Source organism: Halichoerus grypus, chromosome 5 (assembly GCF_964656455.1).
Source record: "Halichoerus grypus chromosome 5, mHalGry1.hap1.1, whole genome shotgun sequence".
Classification (NCBI taxonomy): domain Eukaryota; kingdom Metazoa; phylum Chordata; class Mammalia; order Carnivora; family Phocidae; genus Halichoerus; species Halichoerus grypus.
In genome coordinates, this window is record NC_135716.1 from 111533222 (window position 1) to 111561115 (window position 27894).

At 36.6% G+C, this 27894-nt stretch overlaps 1 protein-coding gene across 8 annotated transcripts in view; it reads left to right on the plus strand.

Annotated features, from left to right (window-relative positions):
- The window catches only part of EVI5 (ecotropic viral integration site 5), a 197921-nt gene extending 170416 nt beyond the window's left edge, over window positions 1-27505 (plus strand). For 6 of the 8 annotated variants that reach the window (XM_078072757.1, XM_036103381.2, XM_036103382.2 and 3 more), the window contains one exon: window positions 23215-27505. In XM_078072757.1, coding sequence (XP_077928883.1) covers window positions 23215-23526 — 312 coding nt within the window. In that variant the 3' untranslated portion in view covers window positions 23527-27505. Of the gene's footprint in view, window positions 1-16216; window positions 16230-23214 lie in introns of all 8 variants that reach the window. The other 2 variants (XM_036103389.2, XM_036103388.2) reach the window with 2 other exon arrangements.
- The last annotated feature ends 389 nt before the right edge of the window (window positions 27506-27894 follow it).

A 27894-nucleotide genomic window follows, 5' to 3' on the forward strand; every position in this document is an offset into this window, starting at 1 on the left:
GTGCTGTTTACAGACATTAGATTAGAAAACGTGTCATCAATATTTAAAAATTTAAAGAATGGCAATTAATGACAGTATTTTAACTGTGTTGTTCCTCCCTGAAACATTAATTTGCATACATCCAGTAAGTGAATTCTTCAGTTGACCTAGCGGTGGGAGCTCCCTCTCCTTCCCTGTTAGCATTGCAAATGGAGATTTATCTTCACTTCCTGCAGTTTACTGTGATCCATCCAAGTGCCTTCTCTGACTCCCAACCCCTGCAGTTCCTGCCGTCACCACCTAATTATGCTCCTAATTTTACCTACTTCACATAGGAATGTTTTAACTTGGAACCTCTCATACCCTGCCAAGACCCTCATAGGAGCCACTGCGGAAACCCTTGCTGCCCCAGATCTGGCAAGAGCCTTGGTTAAATCCTCCCGTATCTGTATATCCTGTCCTCATGGCATACATAGAAAAGAAACCGGATCCCAGTTCAAGTCTTTCCTTATTCCATCTTCCCCACCTCCTGCCCTTCCAAACATCTATCATCATAGCACCTCCTAGGCACTGTGTTTAGAACTACAAATAAAGATTGAAACACAGTCCCTCAAGGAGCTCACAGACTAACAGCAGAGACCGGTATACAAATAAACGAACTGTAATACATAATGAAAAATATTACATTATAGTGGTTACCATTCATTTAATAGTCACTCTGTGCCAGGAACTGTCCTAAATGTTATACTTACATTGTTTCTTCACAACATTCCTTGAAGTAGGTAGCATCATTATTATTCATGTTTTACATGTAATAAAACTAAGATTCCGGGGTATTAAATAACTCCCCATGGTCATACAGTAGTTAGTGATAGAAGTAGGATGTTAGTTCAGACTATAGGACTCCAAGCCCATTCATGCACTTAACTACCATATGCTATACCTCCTTTGAAACATATAGGAATAAAATGGTAACAGCATCTGGGTTGGGTTTTGAAAAATGAGAAGAAATTTGTCACGCAGATTGGGCATCAGGAACATGTAAGTCAGATACATAAACCAAAATTGTAGGTTCTAGGAATGAATAAGCCATGTACTTTTGCAACATAGGTCTGTCTTCTTATAGCTACTGACCACTGAAGACAATGACTATTTTCTAAATGCTGGGAAAGGGAGCTAGAAGAAAGTAGAAAGTTATTCTCATTTAGAAGCTAAAAGAAATATACTCAGGACTCATGTAGGTATAGACATACTGAGAAGTATAATCTTATGGTTCAGCCAACTTACCAGTTGACTAGGCTTCTCTGGGCCCTTTGGAGCCTTGCTGCCATTTACAGTATTATTTTATAGGAAAATGCATACTAAACAGCTGATTTGAAAATGTTTTTGGATATAGATTATGTTTTCACTTGTTCTTGATGTGATATGTTCTGGTGGATGTTGTAGGAATAGGTAAATTACTCCAGTCTAAAGATAATTCATTTATGCTAAAAATTAAATACTTTTTTATTAAACAGCTTTGCTGAATTTTTATAATGTCATAATAGTTTTAATATGCTTTATGTCCTTAAAATCTCACAAAAGTAATTCTGGTCCTATCTGCTTAGTAAGTTTTCCACATAGAGCAAGTTTTCCCTTTTTTCATTAAGCTTTCTAATGGTAGTTGCTAAACTGGGTGTAGATACTTTGGATGATTATTTTAATCTTCACAATTATCCTGTGAAAATTATTATTCCCATTTTATAGTCTCAGAGAGGCTAAATAACATGTCCACAGTCACATGATCAATAAGTAGCAGAAGCGTGAAGCAGGACTTTCATTTGACTGCAATGTATTAAACTTAGAATGAAATAAAACCAAAACAAACTATACTTTTTTTTAAAAGAAAGAAAAAAACCTTTAGAGCATTTTTGTTCATTAATAAATACCTGCCTTGTTCTAGACATAATGAAACAAGTTTGTAAATGATGCAGACATTTTGTGAGACAAAGGAAAGAAAACTGTAGGAATGTAATATGGAGCCATGAATAAGACCCATACAAAAATGCATACCACAGGAGTATCTATTTATTTCTTATAAGTGGACCTCAAGCTTGGCTCTAAGGTTTTCAGCAGTCAGCACAAAAGAGGGGGAAACCTAGTCACTTTAAATATGTCAGAGAGAATGTATAATGAAAACAGACCAATTGTTAGGAGAGCCACAACTATTTCTGATGGTGAGACCAAACAACAGTTTCTTCATTGCTTATCTGTGAACGAAACCTTCGAGTATGATCAACTATTATAGACCAGCTGTTATCCTTAATATTCTATAGTAGGGTGTGTTCATAATCATAAAAATTGAACAATTTAAAGAACAAACTCTTTAAAGACTTCTGATAGAAGTACAACATGGAGGAAAGTGCTCAGGTGACAAGTTTAGAGCTCAATAAATTATCACAAAGTGATCACACCCATGTAACTTCCACCCAGGTCCAAGAAATAGACTCAAAGCCCCATTCATACTCTCTTGCAACCACTACTCACTCCCTCCTCTTCAAAGATAACCATGATCTCAACTTTAATACAATAGTTTAGGTTTTTGAATTTTATATAAATGGCTGCTTATAGTATATATTTTGTGTCTTGCTTCTTTGGCTTTAAATTGTGAAATTTAATCATGTTATTTTACAGTGTTGCTATAGGTTATTCATTCTCATCACTGTGTAATTTTCCTTTGTATAAATATACTACAATTTATTTATCTTTTTGTTGGTGAACATTAGAATTATTTCCAGTTTGGTCTGTTAAGAACATTGCTGCAAGTGATTATGCCATTTTATACTCCATGAGCATTGAAGACAGTTCTTATTCTACATCCTCATCAACATGTAGGATTGTCTGTCTTTATCTAATTTTAGTCATTCTTTGTCTGGGAAGAGGTTTCCCATTATGGTTTTAATGCGTACTTGGGTAACTTTTCCCCCAGCACCTAGAACAATGTTGCCCTGTAATAGATACTCCATGGGAAAAAGAATTTAACAAATAAATGATTTCAAAAGGCTTTGCTAATAAGGTGACATAAAAGCTGTGATAGGAATGCTAAGAAGCTTCCTGATGTGCACAAATCAGTGGAGGGGTGCCTGGGTGGCTCAGTCGTTAAGCGTCTGCCTTTGGCTCAGGTTATGATCCCAGGGTCCTGGGATCGAGCCCTACATCAGGCTCTGCTCAGCGGGAAGCCTGCTTCTCCCTCTCCCACTCCCCCTGCTTGGGTTCCCTCTCTCGCTGTGTCTCTCTCTGTCAAATAAATAAAATCATAAAAAAAAAAAAAATCAGTGGAAAGAACATTCCAGGCAGAAGAAACAACTAGCACAAAGACCTTGGGGGGAATGTAGTGGACTTCGTGAGAAATCATACTAATGTGGCTGGTACAGTACAGTGGAGGGTGGGGGAAAAAATGGTATGAGATAAGATTAAAGAGATAGTTGAGGTCAAATCCTATATAGTGCTTTATAAGCCAGGATAAATAGACTGTGTTTTATTCTTGGTTCAGTGGGAAGCCTTTGGATGGTTTTAAGCAAAGAGTGATGTGATCTGATTTGCCCTGCCTGCTATATGGTGAGTTGATTGTAGGAGAGCAAGAATAGAAACAGGAAAATGGAGGCTGTTAATATAGTCTAGGTAAGAGCAAAGGTGGCTTAGAAGGATGGGAGAAGTGGAATGTATTAAAGATAAGTTTTGGAGGTTGAGAACTTGCTGATGGATTGTATGAGGGACATAAGATAAAACAGTCAGTGACTCCAGAGATTTTTGGCTTGACATCTGAGTGATTGGTGCCATTTACTGAAGTTGGGAAGGGTAGAATATCAAGAGCTCTGTTTTACAGTTTATGTTAAAATTGAGATTCCTATTGAACATTAAAATGAAAATACGAGGTGGTCAATGGATATGTATGAGGTTCTAAAAAGATGTTGGGGCTAAAAATAGGTATAGTAGTTATTGGCATATAAATGTTATTCATAGGTAAAGGGAAGGGGTTCTAGGAGCAAATTTGTGGCACTCCTGACCTATAAGATCAAGAGAGCCAATAAAGGAGATCAAAACTACCAGTGGGATGGGGGGGAAACAAGCGACTGTGGATACAGGAGCCCCAGAAAGGAGACTTTCAAGAAGGGAGCATTTAAACATAGTTTTTTTTTTTTAATGTTGTATTTATTTATTCATGAGAGTCAGAGAGAGAGAGAAGCAGAGGCAGAGGGAGAAGCAGGCTCCCCGCCTAGCAGGAAGCCCGATGCGAGACTCGATCCCAGGACCCTGGGATCATGACCTGAGCTGAAGGCAGACGCTTAGCCATCTGAGCCACCCAGGTACCCTCAACATAGTTATTTTAATTAGATTATAAACTTCCTTGGTCCTCCTGAAGAATGAATGTATTAGGAAAGATATCTTCAGCATTTTTTTTTTACCATTTATCAGAGAATGATGGATGATTTATGAAAAAAACTTGACAAGAGGAATTGTCACTGAACAATTACTGAGACCCCCCTTCCTGAAGAACTTAAAGAAATGTAAGCTGTTTCAGGACAAAGCTGTCCAAAAAACAAAGCAACATAAAACACTACTATAGGATGCTATAAATAACATACAACCCAGGTAGATGAAGCCAACTTTCATTTTAAGGATACCCTTTGTGCTCATTCCCAGTTACCCAGGTCTTCTGTCATCCCGTTTTCTTTGTTGAGGAGACAGTTTTTTAAGTTATCATATGTTCCAAGAATCTTCTTTTTTTTTTTTTTTTTTAAGATTTTATTTATTTATTTGACAGAGACACAGTGAGAGAGGGAACACAAGCAGGGGGAGTAGGGGAGGGAGAAGCAGGCTCCCCGCCGGGCAGGGAGCCCGATGCGGGGCTCGATGCGGGGCTCGATCCCAGGACCCTGGGATCATGACCTGAGCTGAAGGCGGACGCTTAACGACTGAGCCACCCAGGTGCCCCAAGAATCTTCTTTTATTTCTACCAGCCAAATACAAAATTAGGAGTTTGAATAAATAAAAGGAAATCTAAAGAAAGCCCATTCTGAAGTTTGACTTAGAAAATATTTATACGTGAGTACTCTTTTTTAAATTCTGATAACTGTTTATGTATGCTTGAGCTATAGATTTAGTAAAATATCTATCAAAAAGTATTTTGAATGCCCTGTCCATTATTAGTATATTTAATGTGTATATTGACTTGTTATTAAACTAGAATTTTTGAAATGAGGAACTTTCGGAATCAAATGACAGACTACCCTTTTGTAACTATGAATCTTTTTTCCCTTGCTCTACATTCCCAGTTTAAAAGTAGTTAATAAAATCACTTGAACTTGAATGTATTTTATTTTATTTTATTTTATTTTTAAGATTTTATTTATTTATTTGAGAGAGATAGAGATAGCAAGAGAGAGCACAAGCAGAGAGGAGAGGGAGAAGCAGAGCCCCAGGCGGGGCTTGATCCCAAGATCATGACCTGAGCCAAGGCTGATGCTTTAACCCACCTGAGCCACCCAGGTGCCCCGAACTTGAACTTTTTTAAAGAAGCTTAAAGATTCATTTAACATTGATCTTCATCTAGCATTAAAATCAGAATATTAACGGTAGAAAAGAACTTAGTAATTTGGCTCTAATTATTGGCAGCTATTTTTTTCTCTTTATTTCAAACTGAATAGTAATATTTTTGTTTTTTTAACTGTATGCTTATTCTGTATTGACTGTTTCTGTCAGTCTTTATTTCCTTTTAAATCTTGCAAAACCCCAAGTATATTACCTAGTTCACAGAGGATAACCTAAAAAAGAATTGACATTTTTACAAACTGCATTGATAGCAACAGTGTACTGGTGGAGGCAGAAGTAGTCTTTTGTATTGATGTCTGTTGATAATTGAATCTTAATTTTAGAATTATTGTTTAAAAAATTTCAATACATGGAGTTACAAGCTTTCATGCATATTGTTACAGTAAAAAGTGCCCAGTTTCCCAATGTGGCAACTTCTTTTTTTTTTTTTTTTTTTTTTTAAAGGTTTTATTTATTTGACAGAGAGAAAGACAGCCAGAGAGGGAACACAAGCAGGGGGAGTGGGAGAGGGAGAAGCAGGCTTCCCGCAGAGCAGGGAGCCTGATGTGGGGCTCGATCCCAGGACTCTGGGATCATGACCTGAGCCGAAGGCAGACGCTTAACGACTGAGCCACCCGGGCGCCCCCAATGTGGCAACTTCTTAATAAAAAAACATATTCCCTTAAATTTGTTTTTTTCTAGTTAAAGCAATGTAAAGTATCATGCAGGAGCTCACAAAAGCCTCACTACAGGAAAATTGTTTTTTTTCTGCTGCCAAAAGGTCTTATGTAGATAATGAGAGATCATATTTGTACTCCTATGGAAATTGCTTTAAGGCTCTTCAAATTAGGGACACCCGGGTGGCTCAGTTGATTAAGCATCTGCCTTCGGCTCAGGTCATGATCCCAGGGTCCTCGGCTGGAGCCCCGCATCAGGCTCCCTGCTCAGTGGGGAGTCTGCTTCTCCCTCTGCCTGCTGCTCCCCCTGCTTGTGCTCTCTCTCTCTGAGAAATAAATAAAATTAAAAAAAAAAAAAAAGGCTCTTCAAATTAAATGTTTAGCTCTGGGCACCTGGGTTGCTCAGTCGTTTAAGTGTCTGCCTTTGGCTCGGGTCATGATCCCGGGGTCCTGGGATCAAGTCCTGCATCGGGCTCCCTGCTCCATGGGAGCCTGCTTCTCCCCCTGCTTGTGCTCTCTCTTTCAAATAAATAAATAAAATCTTTTAAAAAATGTTTAGCACTGTTTTTAAATTTTACAACCTCCATTTATAGATTAAAAATCCATTCTTAATGACTTCTTTAAATGGGTGTTGTTATTCCTATTCCTCTTATATGTTCCATTTAATCTCAGATAATTAGTTTATCTTATTTGAAGTCATAAGATAAAACTGTACAGTGTACAATATTTAATGTCTACAATAATATCACTGTGTAGAAGACATAAAGCTGAGATTTCAGATTCACATTTTTTTAAGCCAGACATGTTCTTAAAGTTTATCTAGTTTTTCACTTGCTAAATGAGGAAGCTGAGGGCATAAGAGTTAAGGGACTTACCTGAAGTTACACAGCTAGTTGGTGGCAGAGACGGAACTACTGCCCAGGCATTCGGACTGATCTGCTACATCCCTCTGCCCTGCCACAGTCCTGCCGACTCACTGAACTGTCACATGTGAGATGTAGGAGGAGTTCCACAATGGTTTAATTAAATTAATTACTTCTCTCAGATGGGAACCTAATGTCTGGTTAGTAGAACTTTACTACCACCTAGTATTCTTTACTTTTCTTCCAGCATCAGGTTCTGGATTTCTCTTCCATCTGAAACTGGAGAATTGGTGTGACTTGACCCTTTAGATTCTGCTTCAGTTTCCAGTAGGTGCTACTAAAATCTTAACTTCTAAATATTAGATGATTTTCTGAAAACAGAGGCAACTGAGATTTTTCTAGCCAAATTTGACATTCCCAGAAACATAGAACTAGATAAAAATAGTTAACCCAATTTCATCTATACCTATTATTTAAGGAATACAAGTTTACCCAAGGACATAGATCAGCTATTCAATACATTCTGTTGCAAGAGTTTATTATTTAACTTGTGACCAAACTTCCAGGAATTGTTTCTAGATTAATTTTTTAAAATCTCCAAGGCTGTACATCTTTCCATTTATTCTTTGCCTCCAAAAAGAATATATAACACAGAGGAAAAACTATAATAATCCCACACAGGGTACCTTACTTTTTATTCAAGACTTTTAGACCACTTTCCAGTTTTATGCTGTATTCATAGAAGGGGGCGGTGTTCGACCCAATTACATGCCTCTATGCATGTATCCTATTCCTACTATAGGTAAAAAAAGATGTTTAAATTTGCTAATGAAAATATGTGTTTCGGATGATGACAATTTCATTGAAGAACTAGAGTTGAATCCTCAAACATGACAAAAAAGATGGGTCTGGTAGAGGACGGTAAGGTGAGATAATGAAATCACTTAAAAAAGGAAAATTAAAAATAAAAAACAAAGTAAGAAAGGGAATTAGACCCTAGAGAGGATGAGATACCCAGGAAAGAAGCCTCTTAGGGGTATTGACTAGGGAAGGATAAGCCTCAAAAGAGTTAAGAGATTTTTAGGATGAAATCTGGGTAAACAGCCAATTTAGAGACTATAGAATCAATCAGAAATGAGGGATTTGAATCTGGTACTCAGAATTAAAGGACCAAATAAATAACCTTAAGAGACAACGTTCCATTGGCCAAGGAACAGGACCAGTTAGAATTGTAAAGTCAAACTTGGATACAAAGCTGTGTCAGATGGGATATTTTTCTGATATTGTGCCAGATGCTATGCAAAGTACAGTGTAGTCTTACTCTCAAGGAATTTACAATCTGAAGGGGAAACGTGGAACAGTTAATTTAACAAAGACTGTATGGTTGATACTGATAGTACTTAATAGTTCAGAAATGGGAGATAACACAGCACATAATTTTGTTTATTTTGATTAAGAATTGTTGTACTGTCCTTGATGCTTAGGGACAAACTAAACTGTGAGTTCCTTGACGGCAAAGATTGTGCCTTATTCAGCCTTATATTTCTTAGAGTCTTTCAAAAATCCTAACACAGTGCTATGAACTCATGGATTCAGTCAGTTCTCTTGGTATTCAAATTGTCCTGAATCTGACCAGTAGAAACTCTTTCAAGTATCTCTATCTTTTTTTCTCTCTCTCTCTTGCTCTTCTTTTCTTTTCTTTCCTTTCCTTTTCTTTTCTCTTCTTTCTTCAACTAGTATCTATTTTTTCTACAACCCCATTAGTCTTTGAGCACTTCTGTGTTTTCTGGTACTAAGTGGCAAGGTTTTTTTTGGTTTTTGGTTTTTGTTTTTTTTTTTAAGATTTTATTTATTTATTTGAGAGGGACAGACACAAAGATAGTGATAGCACAAGCAAGCAGGAGCGGGGAGGAGAGGGAGAAGCAGGCTCCTTGCCGAGCAGGGAGCCCGATGCAGGGCTCGATCCCCCCCAGGACCCTGGGATCATGACCTGAGCCGAAGGCAGATGCTTAACCGACTGAGCCACCCAGGCGCCCCACTAAGTGGCAAGTTTTTAAATAGTACTTTACAGTAAACGAGAATAGCTAGATTTTCAAATGCATTGTAGTGAGACAATGTCTATTAGTACTAATCTATAAATTGCTTAATAAGTGGTTCCAACAATTAGATTGAAAATGGAAGTCATAAAAAACCACTTAAGGGAAACTGGATGTCAGATACCACTTAGGTTATGAGAAGTAAAGGCAGATGATAATAAGCGTTTCCTTTTCTCTTTTTTTTAATATTGATTGATTTTAGGGAGATAGAGAGTGGGAGAGGGCAAATGAGGGGAGGGGCAGAGGAAGAGGAAGAGGGAAAATCCTCAAGCAGATTCCTCACTGAACGTGGAACCCGACTCAGGGCTTGATCCCAGGACCCTGAGATCATGACCTGAGCTGAAATCAAGAGTTGGCCACTTAACCAACTGAGCCACCTAAGTGCCCCAATAATAAGCATTTCTTAAAGAAACTAGAACTAACTATAACACCTGTAGTGACAGGTTTTATAGTTGCTTATAAAGCAGTTCTTAAATAGATTTCATTGACTAAGGATAGAAGAGACTTATTCCATTAGCATTCCCATGAAAACACCATCTAATAGCATATTCTTCTATCTTAGACATGAGAAAAATAAGATATAAATGCTTAAAACTATTTCAGGCGTGCCTCGGTGGCTCAGTCAGTTAAGCCTCCGATTTTTCATTTCAGCTCAGGTCATGATCTCCGGGTTGTGAGATTGAACCCTGTATTGGGCTCAGCACTGGGCGTGGATCCTACTTAAGATTGTCTCTCTCCCCTGCAATGACTTACATGGTTAACAGTTGACCTAGACCACACACAAATAAACCATATAATTAAAAAAAAAAAAAACATTTCAGTAATATGTATAATACCAATAAGATTTTAACATGACTACAGAATTAGATGTACTTGTTAACATTTAAGTGAAACTAATAGGATATGCTTAAAGATTTCATTCAGCCTGATGTGAGCAACCAAATGAGCTACAGTTCTAAAGTCCAGTGAACTTACTCGTATACTCAGGTTTCAAGACTTGTGTATTCATTTTTAAATTTTTTCACTTATTCAAAAGCTGATTATCCTGGGGCTCCTGGGTGGCTCAGTCAGTTAAGTGTCTGACTCTTGATCTCAGCTCAGGTCTTGATCTCAGGGTCATGAGTTCAAGCCCTCTGTTGGGCTCCAGCTGGATGGGAGCCAACTTAAAAAAAAAAAAAAAAAAAACTAATTATCCCTCCTCTTCATCTAACTTTTACTTTCTCCTTTCATTATCATGCCAGTATTTCTAAACACATCCATAAAAGGGAGACGAGAGGAAAAATTATAGATATATGTGTAATTTATCAAATTCTTAATAACAGTTCCAGATTATTTTGTTTGTTTTTTTAATTTGATGTTTAGTTTTGTTTCTGAATTTTGTGTCTTTGTTCTCCAAAAAGAACTTACTACACATGGTTGAGAAACTATCAGTTTTGGAACATTGGGCTTAGAGTCAGGAGACCTGGATTCTAGGCCTAGTTCTACCACTGATTAACTGTGTGCCCTTAGGATGCCAATTTACTTCATATATTCATTCAGTCAGTGAGCATTTGGACATCATTTAGCTCCCAAGCGTGCCTCAGGCCTTGTCTCATTTACTGCATCCTAAAGAAGTCATGTTAAATAATCTTTAAAGTGCTTTCCATCCCCATCCTGTGCTAGGTATCTCAAAGTCATTGTCCCACTTGTGAAGGAATTCAGACTGGTAGGGAGAACAGTCTGTATGGACAGTGCTGTGGTAGAAGCACGTGGCACCGTGGCCTAGAAATGTGTCCAAAGTCTCTGGGCGTGGAGCTACCTAAACTATGTCGAAGGAGGAATAGAAGATAGCCAGGACATGCAAGACTGTTGAATCACAGATCTGTACCTCTGAAACAAATAATGCATTATATGTTAAAAAAAAAAGAAGAAGAAGAAGAAGAAGAGGATAGCAGGTGGGGAAGAATGAAGGGGGGGGAAATTGGAGGGGGAGACGAACCATGAGAGACGATGGACTCTGAAAAACAAACTGAGGGTTCTAGAGGGGAGGGGGGTGGGAGGATGGGTCAGCCTGGTGATGGGTATTAAAGAGGGCACGTTCTGCATGGAGCACTGGGTGTTATGCACAAACAGTGAATCATGGAACACTATATCTAAAACTAATGATGTAATGTATGGGGATTAACATAACAATAAAAAAATTAAAAAAAAAAACTAATGATGGTGATTAACATAACATAATAATAATAAAAAAAAGAAGATAGCCAGAAAAAGGAGAGTAGAAGAGTATTTAGGTAGAGAGGCCATCATATGCAAAGGTTTGGAGGCAAATAATGAGCTCAGGAGAGAGAGAAGGAGCAGCTATAAAAATAATAGGGAAATCAGTAGAGAGGGACACTTCTGAAACCAGAGGCTTAGCCTGATCAGTTTGTCGTGTGTGGTTCTGAAAATAGCTTTCAGAGAGATTGATCTGATGGCTGAGGGTAAAGCTTTCTTAATCAAACGGGAGAGGAAATCCATAAAATAGAGTCTTCTTCCTTGATTATGTTTTGAATTATATTCTCTTTAAGACCTTGGCCCAAACAGTGCATTTGAGAGCGAGTTTGAATCTGTTCAGTTTAATTTAGATATTCTCTTCCTATTATTCAAGCTACCCAATACTTCACACTTGTTTTTTAGTGTTGTATATTCTTAAATCTAAAAGTCCAGTTTCTTCAGCTATGCCAAGATTTTGAAATATAGCCAATCATTTTTAAAACCTTGTTTTCTTTTGCAACAGGTAATTCAGTTTTAAAATGCTAGTTTTTAAAAGAAACAATAACATCGTATTGACAGTTTTTCAAACTAGGAACGTTTGTAAATGTGTTCTACAAACTTAACTAAGTGTCAACTAAAGGAGAATTGATAAAAGATGAGCTAGCTCCCTCAGATTTACAAAAACTAAAAATTTTAAATTGTGGTTGGAAGTCTTTAGTGCAGTAAATCATGTGCCTTTCATGGACCCTATCTCACAGATGCAGTTGGACTTGAGATAATCAGATTTTCACTCCCCACGAACTGGACAGCTAAAATGTCATACCAATAATATGTGTCAAGACTTAGTGCTACTTTGCTGCCTGTCTGATTTAAGTTGTTGTGGTCAGTCTGAGGAACCTGTGATATGATAAGATAGCATTCATGAGGTCATGTGGTTTACAAGTGCCCAATCTTAACTAAGCAGCCTATGAGCACCCCAGAATGAGGAAGAGAGGGATACTAACCTTTTCTGTTTGAAAACTCATTTTGTGTTCAGTGACAAAATAGTGTAGGTCTGTGGCTATACATGTATATTATGTATTTTTAAAATTATTTTTCCATCAGGAGTTAATTTTAGTTTCTGGAAAAAACTGAATGTTACAAATGCATTCATCTTTTACTTAATACTTCTGTCTAAAGCATTAAACTTTTTACTGCAAATATTTTCTGCCTATTAAGATGAAGCTGGAGAAGGTAGCCACCACTTCATTTTTTCTGTTGAGGAAAAAATTGGATGTTGAAGATTAAACATTGTTGGTGAATTTTTTTTAATCAATTAAATTTTCTACATTTCCTAAATAGAAAATTATTTATTTTCAATGTGGCAATATCTCCATTGGAAACATACCCACAAAATATATATATAAAACAGGTTTATTTGAGATATAATTCACATATAGTACAGTTCACCCATTTTAAGTGTACAATTCAGTCATTTTTAGTATATTCACAGAGTTGTGCAGCCATTATCACAATCTTAGAATGTTTTTATCACTCCAAAAATTAATACCACTCCCATTAGCAGTCATTCCTCATTTCCCCCATGCTCCCTTCCCCCAGCCCTAGGCAACCACTGATCTACTTTCTGGCTCTACAGATTTCCCGATTCTGGACATTTCATGTAAATGGAATTATACAATATATGGTCATCTGTGACTGGTTTCTTTATTAGCATAATGTTTTCAAGGTTCATTCATGTTGTAGCATGTATCAGTACTTCATTCCTTTTTATTACGTGGTAATATTGTATCAGATGGGTATACCACATTCTATTTATCCATTTATTGGTTGATGGACATTTGGGTTGTTTTCACCTCTTGGCTCTTATAGATAATGCTGATGTGAGCATTCAATGTACAAATTTCACTGTGGCCATATGTTTTCATTTGTCTTGAATGTTACTAGTGGAATTGCTGGGTCATATTGTCACTCTGTTTAATCGTTTGAAGAACTGCCATACTGTTTTCCAAAGCAGCTGTACCATTTTACATTTCCACCAGCTGTGTATGAGGGTTCCAATTTCTCCACATGCTTGCCAATACTTGATATTATCTCTCCTTTTTGTTACAGCCATCCTAGTAACTATGAATGTCATCTCATTTTGGTTTTGATTTGTGTTTTCCTGGTCTGGTGGCTAATGATATTGGGCATCTTGTCATATGCTCATTAGCCATCTATATCTTCTTTAGAAAAATATTTACTCAGATCCTTTACCCATTTTGTAATTGGGTTGTCTTTTTATAATTGAGTTGTAAGAGTTCTTTATATATTTTAGATATAAGTCCCTTATCAGATAAATGATTAAAATTTGGGTAATAAGATAGACTGAGAAAACCTATGATCTTAGCTTAGAGAAGAATGATTCCTCTTAATGGTTCAATCCAGATAGAAAAGAAGTTTTGATGAGGATGTTTTACTAAACATTTGAATTTTTTCAGTGCTTCAGCTGAAGGTTAAATCAAATGAAATGTACTTTGATGTAGCTTTAAAAGTTCAGAGTGAAACAAGTGTGAAGTGATTTATTTCCTGTAATTGGTCATAAATTTACATAGAAGCTCATATATTCCTAACCTCATCACCATTGACATTATAGTACCTTCTAAATAATGTTAATGGTTTCAATTTTATCAAGATGTGTCAGCTGCCAGGAAGAGTACCATGCAGTTTCATTTTGTTTGCCGTAGTATACTGGATAAATCTAAGTATACACTATAGAAAGACTAAGAGTTCTTTCTAAATGACTTAACTCTTCCCCCTCTCTCCTTCTCTGGTAACAAATGCACAGTATAAATTTCTTCAGTGCCAGACTTTCCTTTCCACCTTTTTCACTTATTATTGTGGGTACATATATTTTCTTTGCTTTTAAAAGCATGAGTTTTAACTATTGCATTTTATACATTTAACACAGAATCTGTATGTTTTTTTAATTTTAAGTGCTTTATCTGGTTTTTAAAAATAATTTACTTAGCTTAAAGCCAGAACCACTTTCAACATTGTCTATTTTGTATTATTTCAAAACAATTCTTGAGTTTTTCAACTTAATCTACTTTTAAGTACTCTAGGTCTGAATTTTTGCTCCTGTCTATGTAATACAGTGATCAAAAAGTCATGACCTCCAATTGATTGCTTTTATTGGTTTCCTGTTCTGATTCACTGGAAATCTTTTGGTTTGGGTGCTTATGGCTAGTTTTAATCTTTGTCATGTGTCCAATTCATTTTTGAAAGAAGCTGATAATTGAGAATTAATCTAGCACATCATTTCCCTTTTACATTTTGAAAACTGAGAACACTATTAAAACTATTATGTAAGGATTTCAACAAAATTACCGATTATACTTTGGAGAAAGAAAGCAAAGCCTCTAGAACTTAGAAATACAAATCTTTGTGATTATTGAACTTTATGTCCATCTTCTCATATAAAGTATAGTTATTTAAAATTTTATATCTTATACATCACTTACAGAAATGTTACATTTAGCGTTAACAACGATAGTTCAGTGTTTTACAAAGATTGATTATATAAACCCAAATGTACAAATAGGAGCTTTTATAATCTGATATGACTCAGTCTTGGAAACTTAACTGCATCTGTTTTGCAGTTCGCTTGGTATCACATGACTCACTTAAATGGTTTAAACCCTGTCTGGTAGTGATCAAAGTTCATTTGGTTAGGGGTTTTTTTGGTGTGTGGATGACTTTTTTCCACTTTGTTGTGGACTGATTGTCTTTCAGAATATTCAGTGCAGCCCTTCTTATTCTTTTGAATCTCAGAAAGTGGTAGTTGTCTGTACAATTCAGCCTCCAGTCACACACGGGGGAAATTTTCTTAACTTGAAATAACTTGAAATAAATAATATGCATGGAAGCACTTTTAACTGTAAAACCTCATATAAATATGAGTTTATTATTAATTTTATTACCCCTACACATTAAAATTGAGGAAGGATAACCTGTTCTGTCTCTTTAAAATCAACTGCAAAAATCAACCCAAACCTTTTCAAGTTATCAGTGTTCTAAAATTACTAGAAGAAAGCAGACACATAGAGAACATGTGTACTCTATCCACATGGACACTAGCCCAGGTGATCAAATTTCTCAGCACAGATTTCTCTATTATTTATTAGGAAGTTATATTTAAAGGCTACAAATCTTTAAAGCTATAACATTTCTCTGTTTTACAAAACAAACTTCTATCTTAACCTCTAGAGGTTTAGCTAATGAAGTAGACTAATGAGAAATTTTTTAAATACTTGTGTATCTTTAATGATTATGAAGTCCTTTGGGCCTTCAGAATATTCATTCCTGCAGGTTTTTCTCCCTGCTTTCAAATTTTACTGATAATCTTTATGTGAAATAGCTGTAATAAGTTTTAATACTAGTTTTTAGTGTTTGAATTTTTACTATCATGCAGTTAGAAACTCTGCTATTTCCTGTCAAAACCTACGTTCATCAGACTATGAACATGACAGTTTCCTGTTTTCTTATTAGTTATACTGCCTCTTGTGCTATATTCTTCATAAGTTGTATAATATCTTAACACTTTCTTTTTCTAATTACTAAATACTTTCTTTGGGTCAGTATTGTTGAATACATGCAGAGAAATCTTAAAATCCAATCTCTTTGAAGCTAGTGAGAGGTTAAGATTTTGTTAGCTTTTTAAGCTGTAATGAGTATGTCAGCATATCTTAAGTATTATTTAAACAAATTCTGTGTTTTTATTTCTTTACTGTGTCTCTTCATGCCTAACATGACGAAGCAGTCCATATCAGGTAAGAAACAGTGCATTTATTGGGGTCTCGTATATTAGCACTCCCCTCTGTCTTCTTCTTATTATTCTTATTCAAAAAGGGTGAGATGAATAATTAGTACCGGAGGGCTTTCTCGAGAATCCTGTTATCTTTTCAGTGTAGTTCATCCATATTTCTTATGTGCCCGCTCTTGTCAAGTCAGAGTACTGAGTTCTAGGATACAAAAAGGATTAAGAAACAGTCCGCCTCTGTAGAGGCTAACAGAAGTGGTAGTGTGTGTGTACAGCAGCCATCCAGACAGTGCTGATTTTAAGTATTCATTATAACTTGGAAAAAACTTACCCATAAATAATACACTCAAATATATATGTGTGTCAATCAATACAGTATTAAAGTTTATGAAAATATTTATGCCTATTGATGTATTAAATATGCTATAAAATTATTAAAATGCTAATATTTTAACTACTAATATCAAAATAATGCCAGAAAACAAAAAAGAAATACCTTTAAAATGTAAAGGAAGCAGTTTTTATTTTTTTGTTTTTTGTCATTGGATTATTTGGGGTTTTGTTATGGTGAGTGTAACTGCTTATCAAATGGTCAGCTACAGAGGAACTTGGAAATGTTTTTGAGAGATTTTATTGATGACCTTATTTTTTTAATGTGCATGTTTTTTATTATGGAAATTTTCAAATGTTCACAAATGCAAGGAGAGTAAGTTTAATGAACTTTGTGTTATCTATTACTGAACTCCAAATTTTTCTTTTTTTCCTTGTTTTTAAATTATTTTTTTAAACTATTTAAATGGAATCATACAGAATATACTCTTTAATATCAGGCTACTTATGGGCACCTGGGTGGCACAGTTGGTTAAGCAACCGGCTCTTGGCTTTGGCTGGGTCCTGATCTTGGGGTCTTGAGAGTGAGCCCTGCATCAGGCTCAGCACAGAGGCTAAGTTTCTCTCTCCCTCTTTCCTCCCCATCCTATAAAATAAATAAATAAATCTTTAAGAAAATCAAGGGCTGTAAAGCTAGAACTGTACTCCTAAAGTTAGACATGTTATCCTTTAAAAGGTATAGTCTGTCACCTGAATATGAAGCTGATCCTCAGAATAAAGTTTGAATTTGAAGGTTGACATTTGATAGGAGGAGGAGGAGAGAAGGCTCTGACTCTGTTTTATAAACACACATGTTCTCTCACTTTGTTATAAACTGAGATGTTGAGATGTCTCAAACTGGATGGTGTTCCTCAGTGATGAATCCTCTGAAACACTTACCCCATGGGAACTAGATTTGAAACTAGATGGTGAAGGTGTCATATCTTAAAATATTTATTAGCCTTCTCGTTCTTTGTATTTTCATTTATTCCCCCCAAGTTAGTTGTGTGTCCACATTAGGCCATTGTATTATTAAAATATGACAGTGATAATGGCAGGGATAAATTAACAAGAACATCTTAAGTTCAAATTTATTTATCCTTACCAAATTTTCTTAACATGATCCTGATATAGTAAATCCCTAAATATGACCCATTTAGAGCAGTGTCTCTCAGAATGTGATCTATGGATCATCCTATTCAGAACTACCTGGAGGGACGCCTGGGTGGCTCAATTGGTTAAGCCTCTCCCTTCAGCTCAGGTCATGATCCCAGGGTCCTGGGATCAAGCCCCTCATTGGATTCCTTGCTCAGTGGGGAGCCTGCTTCTCCCTCTCCCTCTGATTATAGCTCCCCCTGCTTATGCTTTTGCTCTGTCAAATGAATGAATAAAATCTTTAAAAAAAAAAAAAAAAGAACTACCTGGAGTACTTGTTTAAAATACAGATTCCTGAGTCCTGCCTGCTGAATCCAGGTGTCTGAGAGGAGGGCCCAAAAGTCTATATATTTTTAAAATAAATCCCAGGTGGTTCTTACATATAACACAATTTATTAATTGTTGATCTGGAGAATTAGGAAGTCAAAGGGTGCTGTTAAACATCATCAACATTCTCCCAAAAGTAAGGACTCCAGAATTAGATTATGTGTTACATTTTTCTAAGACCTCTTCTAGTACAATAGGCTAACATTATTTAAAACCTGTATTTCAAGAAAGAGAGAAACCAAGAAATCGACTCTTAAACTATAGAGAACAAACTGATGGTTAACAGAGGGTAGGTGAGCAGGAGGATGGGTGAAATAGGTGATGGGGATTAAGAAGGGCACTTGTGATGAGCATTGGATCATGTATGGAAGTGTTGAATCACTATATTGTACACCTGAAACTAATATAATACTATATGTTAACTATACTGGGATAAAAAGAAAACAAAAGAAACTCTCAACCATCCCAGCAGTAATCAAAGAAACCAAGTGACAATAATAGTGCATATTATAATGAAGAAAAATATGTAATGGTCATGCTGGCCAAGGCTGGATATAATAGGCATGCTCAAATATTCCTGGTGGCAGAATAAAAGCTATTGAAAATAAATGTGATCATATTTATTAAGAGAAAAAAACATAAAAATCCTTTTTCATTTGCTTCCAAATAGCTAGGTGATGACAACACAGGAATCCACTAAATTATCCCCTGTAATTACAATTTTTTAAATGTATGTTGGAAATTTTTTCTCAGAATTTTGAAGGTCTTGCTCTACTCTCTTTAGAGTTGAGAAGTCTAATATCATTGTGATTCTTTTTTTTTTTTTAAGATTTTATTTATTTATTTGAGATAGAGCCAGAGAACACACAAGCAGGGCAGAGGGGCAGAGGGAGAGGGAGAAGCAGGCCCCATGCTGAGCAGGGAGCCAGGACCCTGAGATCATGACCTGAGCTGAAGGCAGAGGCTTAATGGACTGAGCCATCCAGGTGCCCCTATCGTGATTCTTAATCTTTTATATACAACATGTTTTTGTTTTTGGCTGGATGCTTTATCTTTTCTTATTCCCAGTGTCCTGAAATTTCACTGTGAGGTACCATCGTATAAGTCTACTTTTATCCATCATGATGGATACTTGATAGGCTTTTTCAGTCTCAAAGCTCATGTCTTTCAGGTCAGAGAAATTTATGTCTGAAACCTCTTTTAGAGTATTCTGGTGTTTTTGGTTTTGTTTTTGTTTTTTTACACATGGATGCAGTTTCTTCAGAGGAAATAAATGATTTTTAAAGAGTTTTCTTTTCACCAATAGTCTGTTTCCTCCTAGTTGCCTTTTTTTTTTTTTCTTCCTAGCATCTCTTAGGTGCTTTTTTCAAATATTTGACTCCCTGCTCAAACTTTAGGCGTGGAGAACTTAAAAAGCTGGCAGGAAGTTCTGAATGCCTGGATAGGGTTTGTTGACTATGATCTAGCTGAGACACTTCCTTGGGGAAATCCCAAGATTCACCAGAGAAGAGTCCCTTTGCTTAAAATTCCAAAGAATCCTGGTCCCTCTGTTTCCTTGGTGAATCTCAAAAGTACTTCCATTCACATTCAGTGACTTTAAAACCTATGTCTAATTTCACCTAGAAAAATAATACTTTTTAAATCTTTTTCATGATATGAGTGTGTTACTGGCATTTCACAAAGTTTAGTTGTTTTGTTGTTGCTTCATAAAGATGTCCCAACAGTCTTTCACCAAAAATTAGAAAAGACAGGGGGTTGCAGAAGGGTATGCTAAAGTATATATATGTACTTTTCAAGAAAGAGAGTCAGTAGCTTTTGTCAGATTCCTGATCCTTTGATTGATTCAAAGGAGATACCAAACAAAGCCAACCAAACAGACAAAACGTTGCCTAAGTAGTGGTCCTTACCCTGGGATGTGCATCAAAATTATTCAGGTCTTTTGAACATATACATTCCTGGGTCCTACCCTATACCAGGAGAAAGTTTCAGGAAAACGCATTTAAACAGACTGCCCCTTGTTTCACCCACCAGGTAGTGGATTTGGCTGCGAACAGCTTGGTTGTACTACTGAAAGATTGCATCCATTTCTGTATACCAGACACACACAGGCAGTTGTTCTTTGTTCAGAAGCACTTTTATTGTGAATAAGAATTACCATTTCAGGTAAATCAACTCCTTTCTGACTCAGCCTCATTTGATTTGAACAGAATATCTACCACAGTGATTTCTCAAACTGAGCTATCACAATCTCCTGAGATGCTTGTAAGATTGTTTCACTCTCGGGGCGCCGGGCTGGCTCAGTCAGTGCAGCCTGTGACTCTTGATCTCAGGGTTGTGAGTTCGAGCCCCACGCTGAGTGTGGAGATTATTTAAACAAATAATAAACTTTTTAAAAAAATGTTTTACTCTCTGGATTTTGATTCCTTAGATCTGGGTATGGATTCTGCATTTTTAATAATCATCTTTGGTTATCCTGATGGAGATGATCAGTGGACCATATTTTGAGATATGCTAATCTAAGTGTGCTACCAATAATAATATCTGTGGAAGTGGGTATGTAGGGTTGAGAAACTTGTCTGGTTTTTGTTGTTGTTTAAATATAATTAGCTCCTAAAAGTCTAGTAATAGGATCAGCAGTACAGCTCTTAGATCCAGACACCCAAGACTGCGCGTTAGAGGGCCCAGCTCTGGCCTTCCTCTAGCCAAACCTCTCTTCACAGGACATCCTCACCTGAAGTTCAGCCCCTTCTAGAGCACATTATGGGTACTTAGTACCCTGGAGTTCCTGTGCAAATGTCCCCTTTCGGGGCATATACAGGCCTCCTTCCTCTCAGAACCAGTGAGCACACTCCTAGGTCTAAGAGATAATGAAGGGATAGCTTCAGTTTTACCAGAGAATCCCTTGCCTTCACCTTTTTCTTCTCCAAAATTTCTTTATGCTATTGCTATTCTTTATTAGCAGTTCTCAAATAAAGAAGCTTTAGTTGCATCCCCTTTGACGTTGAGGAAATGACCCCTCCACCTAGAGTTAGTTTTATATAATATTTTGAGGTGACTTACTACATCTGATAAGAGGCTGCAGTTTTTTAGTTGCAATAAAATCTGTTAGAGCTACAGCTTTCCAAACAATTGGGAAGTTGTGGTTCCCCTGCCGTACTCCTTTGGTAACAGCCAGGGAAAAGGAAGACACGTGTTCCAGATTATTTCTTCAAAAGGGTCTGGGAAGAAAAGAAAGGAAGAGATTAACTGACTTAATCTAACACTTGGAGCTCCAAGTTGTGTATTGCAACGTGGTGATAGGATGTTGCATCAGCACGTGGCAGTTGTAGTAACGCAGTGGGTATGACAGCTATCAAGAGGTCCTTGTGGCGCTCTGTGCCCTCTCCCTAAAACTTCAACTCCGAGGTTAGATCCTTTCTGCCCTGCCAAGGGAGATGGTGTTACTTAAAGTACCTCGTACCTCACTGTAATTTTATTCTCTTGGCCCAGGGCATAGGGATTTCTTTAGGGTTGAAGGTCTGAGGCAGACATCACTGTCCGGAGTCTCAGCATCCTTCTTGTTTCCCGTTGCTCACAACCCAGCAGGGAAGTGCTGACGTTTCTTCACTTCTTCCCGGAAGTCTGTCAGGAGAGCTGGCAGATGTATGGCAAGGCTGTAGTGTCTTTACTCTCAGAACCGTTAGTTTTGAAAGTATATGTAATATTTCCTGAATATTTCACACAGGCTTTATCTTAAGATTTGAAAGATAGTGAGTGACCAGGAATTTGTCCCTGAGAAACAAAGTTGAAGGTTAATAGTAATGAGAAGGGTAGGAGGCATGGGACCTATTTCAGCCAAATTCTTCCAAGTCAAGGGAGAATTTGGTAATTAGTTTTTTTCAATTATTGTTTTGGTTGTTTTGTTTTTAGCTCTTCTGCTCTATTGTAGGAGAAAATTCATGGTGTGTGGGAGAAATTAAACAAGTGACCTTATCAAAATTAAATTTCCTATTTAAAACCTAAGCTCTTGAGGACGACAGGGCTGACGTCTCAATTATATGGTAGTAGAAGTGGTAATATCCATGGCGGCGGGTTTGGGAGTTTAAGGTAACTTAGGCAAAGAAATAGGAGATGATAGAAAGAAGTCACCTTTAATCCTGAAAAAGCTGGTTTTGCAGAATGTGGTTTAGATTGGTGACAACAATGGGTTTTTCATTGCTGAACTCTAGAATTAGTCAGACTTGCCCACCCAGTAACAGGTAGCATATGATGTCCACATGAAGGTCTGGCCATGTGAAGCTCCTGGGATAGCCAGAAGCTGGTTCTGAAAGGTGGAAAGAGAAGAAAAATAGCTGAGAAATACATGCCATTTCTCTCCCCTATTCCCTCACGAGAGAAGTTGCTCGTTCTCCCTAGGGAGGAGTAGGGGAGAGAAGGCAAAATTATATACTACTCATTCCTCCCATGCAGAGAGAAATCTCATTAGTAGGAAGACGCATTCCTGCCCAGAGTGACTGATAGTGGTTTGGTGGTCTTTGGAATATTATAATAGGATGGAGATTCATAGCAAGTTTTCAGTATTTGTAACTGATTTTCATTATTATGGGGACATGTTCTTGAGGCAGTGTGTGTGATAGTTCAGAGTATGGTCTTAAAGTCCACATCTTCTAGATATGCATGCTGAAATATTTACGTAAAACTGATAGAGTGTCTGGGATTCACCTCAAAGTAATCCAGGGACAGGAGAGGTATAGTGTAACAGGATTGTCCATGATGTTAGTTGTTGAAATTAGGTGATGGGTGCATGGAGTTCATTATATTATCTGTAATATAATGAAGGTTCAATTTGAATCTAAATTTTGCTGTTAGCTATGTGTCCACAGCAAGTACCTCTACCTGAGTTTCCATTTCCTAATTTCTAATGAGGATGATAAAATCTACCACATAGGACTCTTGTGATAATTCAATTAAAATAACAAGTTATGTGCCTATTACATAACACATAGGAGGCACATAAAAATTGATAGTTACTATTTTATCTACAAATGGCAAAAAAAAAAAAAAAAAAAGGCAAGGTATCTTCTTTCTTAAACACGAAACGTTTGCTGTCTTGGTGTGTGTGTTTCCCCTAGTTGAGTATATTAACTTGGATTTTGTTTTGACAGCTCAGGTGCCTAAAAGGCCAGAGGGTCTTCTCAGGCCAGCCTCCTTTTGATGGAATCCACATTGTCAACCATTTAATAGGAGATGATGAATCATTCCATTCCTCTGATGAAGATTTTATGGATAATTCCTTACGGGAAAGTGGTGTTGGTTTTCCTTTGCACAGAAAATCTGGCCCGATGTCTTTGGACCCCACTGTGGCAGATGGTAGTGAAAGCGAAACAGAAGACAGTGTGTTGGAGACAAGAGACGGCAACCAAATGGCTCGAAAGGAGCAGCCCCCAAGAAGAGAGTCGTACTCAACCACTGTCTGACCATCACTGTGACCTAGACTGTGGGGTTTTTTAAGGGATCAGTTATCATATGATTAAGGGTTTTTGGAACATATCTGTTTCATATGTACATACGTATATACATATACATATATATATATATTTTACAGTCTTATCTGCCTTTTTATCTTTGCCAAATCTTCACCACTGACTTACCATTGCCATAAAGTAGACTGGAATATGGTTAATGGGAAAAATAAGGTTCTAACAGTATTACTGAATATTAATGTTTGTTGTTTAGAAAATGCAGTTTATATGTGGGAAGCATTTTGGAGTTCAGGACTATGGAAAATTGAATTTTCTTCAGACAAAACTGCTCTAGTGCAATATTTCATGCTCATTCAACAAATTGCATATTTATTAGTTTGTTTTCAGGGCAGCTGTCTACAAACATTTGACCAAGATATACATCTAATTTATCTTGTGTTTTTGTGTTGGGGGAGTGTTTCTGGGTTCTTTGTTTTTTGTTTTTTGTTTTTCAGTTAAAATTACTGCTTTAATAGTGGGCCACTGAAAGCTCCCAAATACAACGCCTTTTTTTCCCCATATAATTTTACAAACACAAATGAATGGTCATCTGTCTTGAGAGTTTTAAGTTTTGTTTTAATTTTAATTTTTACGTGCATATGATGCTTCCGTGTGTTGCCTACTGGTCAGAGTAGTAGGTTAACTACAAATAAATGGGGTTTTTGTACATATTTATAAATTTACATCACCCACATTGAAAATCATTTTATATGGAGAATGTACATGTTGCCAAATGACTGCCTTCAGCATTCTAACAGGACTTCTGTAAATACTAGGTTAAAAGAAAATTGAAAATAAAACCAAACACTAATATTTTAATAGCTTTAGTATTTTGCTTAGCATTCAACACTAGCAGATTCATAAGTGAACTAATGCTTGTTCAAAAACACTACTGGTGACATATTTTGCTTCATGTGTATATAACAATACATTTTTCATGATTAAAGAGGTTATAGCACATATTACTAAGTGCTAATATCTACTTAATATAATTTAAGCAATGGACTGAGGTCCAAGATACACAAAAATTATATCTGCAAATAATCTATGAACATTATCTTCAGATTCTCTAGTTAATCCATAGATAAAGCCATAAGAATTCTTTCCTACCAGTTCTTCCTTTTTATCATCTAGACTTTTTTCCCTGGAAACCTGAATGCCTGTCTTTGATAAATTGGTGGAGACACCAAATTACACTTAGAGTACGTAAAGATAACAAGAGTGTGTTGACTGGATGCTTTCCACTTCCATTTTCATCAGCAGCCTGTGGACAACAATAGCCTTCAAGGATAAGAGGAAAGTAGAATTCAGTATATATGGAGGTACACTTTTGTACAATATGGTGCCTGCAGAAAAAGAACTTTACATGACAGAATGGAGTAGAAGAGACAAAATCGTTTTGTGTCTAAAGCCAGAAGTTAAACTTTATGGTACATGATAAACTAGGCTTTTCTAGCAAGCCCTTTGTCGCTATTTGCTTGAGAAACAAGATTGAAAATAGGCCTGTTGTGTCCATATCACCAGGTTAAATTTTAGTGGTTAAGTAATTTACCTGTGGTTACAATTTAGTAAGTAGCAGAGCCAAAGTTTTAATCAAGATCTCTCTGACACCAAGCTGAAAAGGTTCAGCTAATGGATTTCTCAATTCTCTGCTTTTCTGACAATTAATGTGATTTAAATGTGTTTCCTGAATATATATAGATCTGTATCTGGGTATAGATGTATCAACACTCAGACTCTGCACAGCTCTACTAGAATCGTCTACTAGAATTGTCTGGTGCTTTTAGGATTCTCTTTTGGGGTTCATACTGTCAGCCTAGAAGCTCTTGATGCCCAGGTAAAATGAGATGAGTCATGGCCACATGATTGGTTTCACCCCCACAATAAGAAATCTATTGATCTAGACCAAGGGTCAGCAACTACAGGCCATAAGGCTCTTCTAGCCAGCTTCCTGTTTTTACATGACCCACAAGCTAAGAGTGGTTTTTAATTTTTAAATAGTTGGGGGAAAAAATCAAAAGAATAATATTTTGTGTCACATGAAAATCCTCTGAAATTCAGTATTGATAAAACTGTGTTATTGGAGCTTACCCATGCTTATCCATTTACGTATTGTCTGCGGCTGCTTTCGTGTACCATGGCAGAGTAGAGACAACAGAGACCGTAGTGCACAAACAGCCCAGAATATCTACCGTTTGGCACTTTAGAGAAAAAGTTTGCAGACCCTCTAAAATGTAGGCTTGCGTCTTAAGTTTGTCTCAGTAGATCAGACGATTTGCTTTTGCTGTTGAACTAATGGTTTGGAAGACTAAAATTTCCTAGTGGATCTTAAACTCACAACTATTCAAAGTGGAAAATATTCCAGCTGTTTGATGCCAAAGACAAATTTGGAAGGACATCTCTACCTTTGGAAATGGAGACAGAAAGGGAAGAATTCCAGAATCCCAGCACTGCTCTTTCAAACAGGCATGTTGACCTTTAAGGTATGCTTCAAGGAGTCGATGTTATAATTTGACTTTAAAATAAGAACATCTTTCTAGAATCATGTTGGAATTCTAAATCTGAAAGATATTCTTAGAGAATTTCCTAAGTACTGTTTTCTGGTTAGGAATTGGGTGTTAAAAGAATCATGGTAAATAAACCTTAATCCATTGATATTCTTGTAATTTGGACAATGGAAAAACTAGAAACAACAATCGTCTCATTCAAGAACTTTGATTCAAATACTCCTTAGAAGGGTTTAGAATCTTCCTGGTTTTTAGGATGCAACCAGGATGCTATGCCCTTCAAATTAAGACTTTCGAGGTATTGGAAAATGTTCTCTTAATAGATTTTATTTAATCCCTGACACAATTACTTTGTGTCATTTAAATGTTACTCAGTTTAACACTTAGAGCTGGACAATATTCAGGGAGGAATTAAGTGAATAAAATAAACACACACACACACACACACACACTCACTCACTCACTCACTCACTCACTCACTCTTAGGATAGTTACCTTCCTGGTGTTATTGCCATCTAGGTTGAAACGCTACAAGTAGAAGCTACAGGTGATCTGAATAAAATGGAAATCGCACTGAGGTGATGAAACAGAACTTTTAGATCAAGCCAATATTTCAACAGCCTTTTAAGAATTGAAGGTAAATTTTTTTCTTCCTGAAAAAAGCAGTCAAAGATAATGTTACACAATTTCTACCCTTTCTATTGATAGATATTAGGTACTCAATGTTTGATGACTAATTGAGACGTCAAGTCTCAACTGGCAAGCTAGTTTGGAAGAAAAAAAAACAAAACAGCTCTGAGCATGATGCAGCTTGTTACTCTCCAGATAGTGCCTTTGAAAACAAGGTCTAGACCTTTTTAAATATTTTATTTCTAACATCATAAGAAATGAATTGGTTCCATATTCTTCTTTATCTTTTTACATAATACACTATCATTTTCAGATATAAAGTAAAATAAATATATGAATTGTGTTTCGGTAAAGCCCTTTCATGGCCAGCTTAATGATTGTGTAGTACCAGACGTCAACAGCTAATGTTTTATGAAATCAAGGATTTACTTTATTGAAACAGTGTGCTTTAGCCTGAAAGTTACTGCTGCTCCATCATTAACAAAACAGTAAGTTTTTAAAAATGAATTAATTTTAATTTAATTCATTCTCCTGAAATTAAAATTCCTGGTTAAAAGTGGAGTGAATGCTATTTATAATCCAACTTTTTACATCACATCCATTGATCTACCTATCCTCTCTTTTCACTCCAAAGAAAAGATAATAGAATAATACATTAGATATACTATAGAGATGCAAAATTATAATGTTTTTCATTTTACTGTTGGAATTTCTTATTGTAACATTGTATGATAACCTGAAATGTCTACTTGTGCCTTTGCTTTAAACAATTATTAAAGTTTTTCATTTTATAAGAATTTCTGTTTCCTTAAACTATTCAACTTAAAAGGGGAGAGGCATCAATACACTATTAACAATACTTGGCTTGGGGCACCTGGGTGGCTCAGTTGTTAAGCGTCTGCCTTCGGCTCAGGTCATGATCCCAGGGTCCTGGGATCGAGTCCCGCATCAGGCTCCCTGCTCCACGGGAAGCCCGCTTCTCCCTCTCCCACTCCCCCTGCTTGTGTTCCCTCTCTCGCTGTGTCCCTCTCTGTCAAATAAATAAATAAAATCATAAAAAAAAAACAAAACAATGCTTGGCTTAACATCACCTATTCATGAATGAGGTTTGTGCTCCGTGAGTACAGGGACCATATCCATCTGGTCCACCATGTATAATTAGTGCCAGAGAGCCTGGTACATGAGA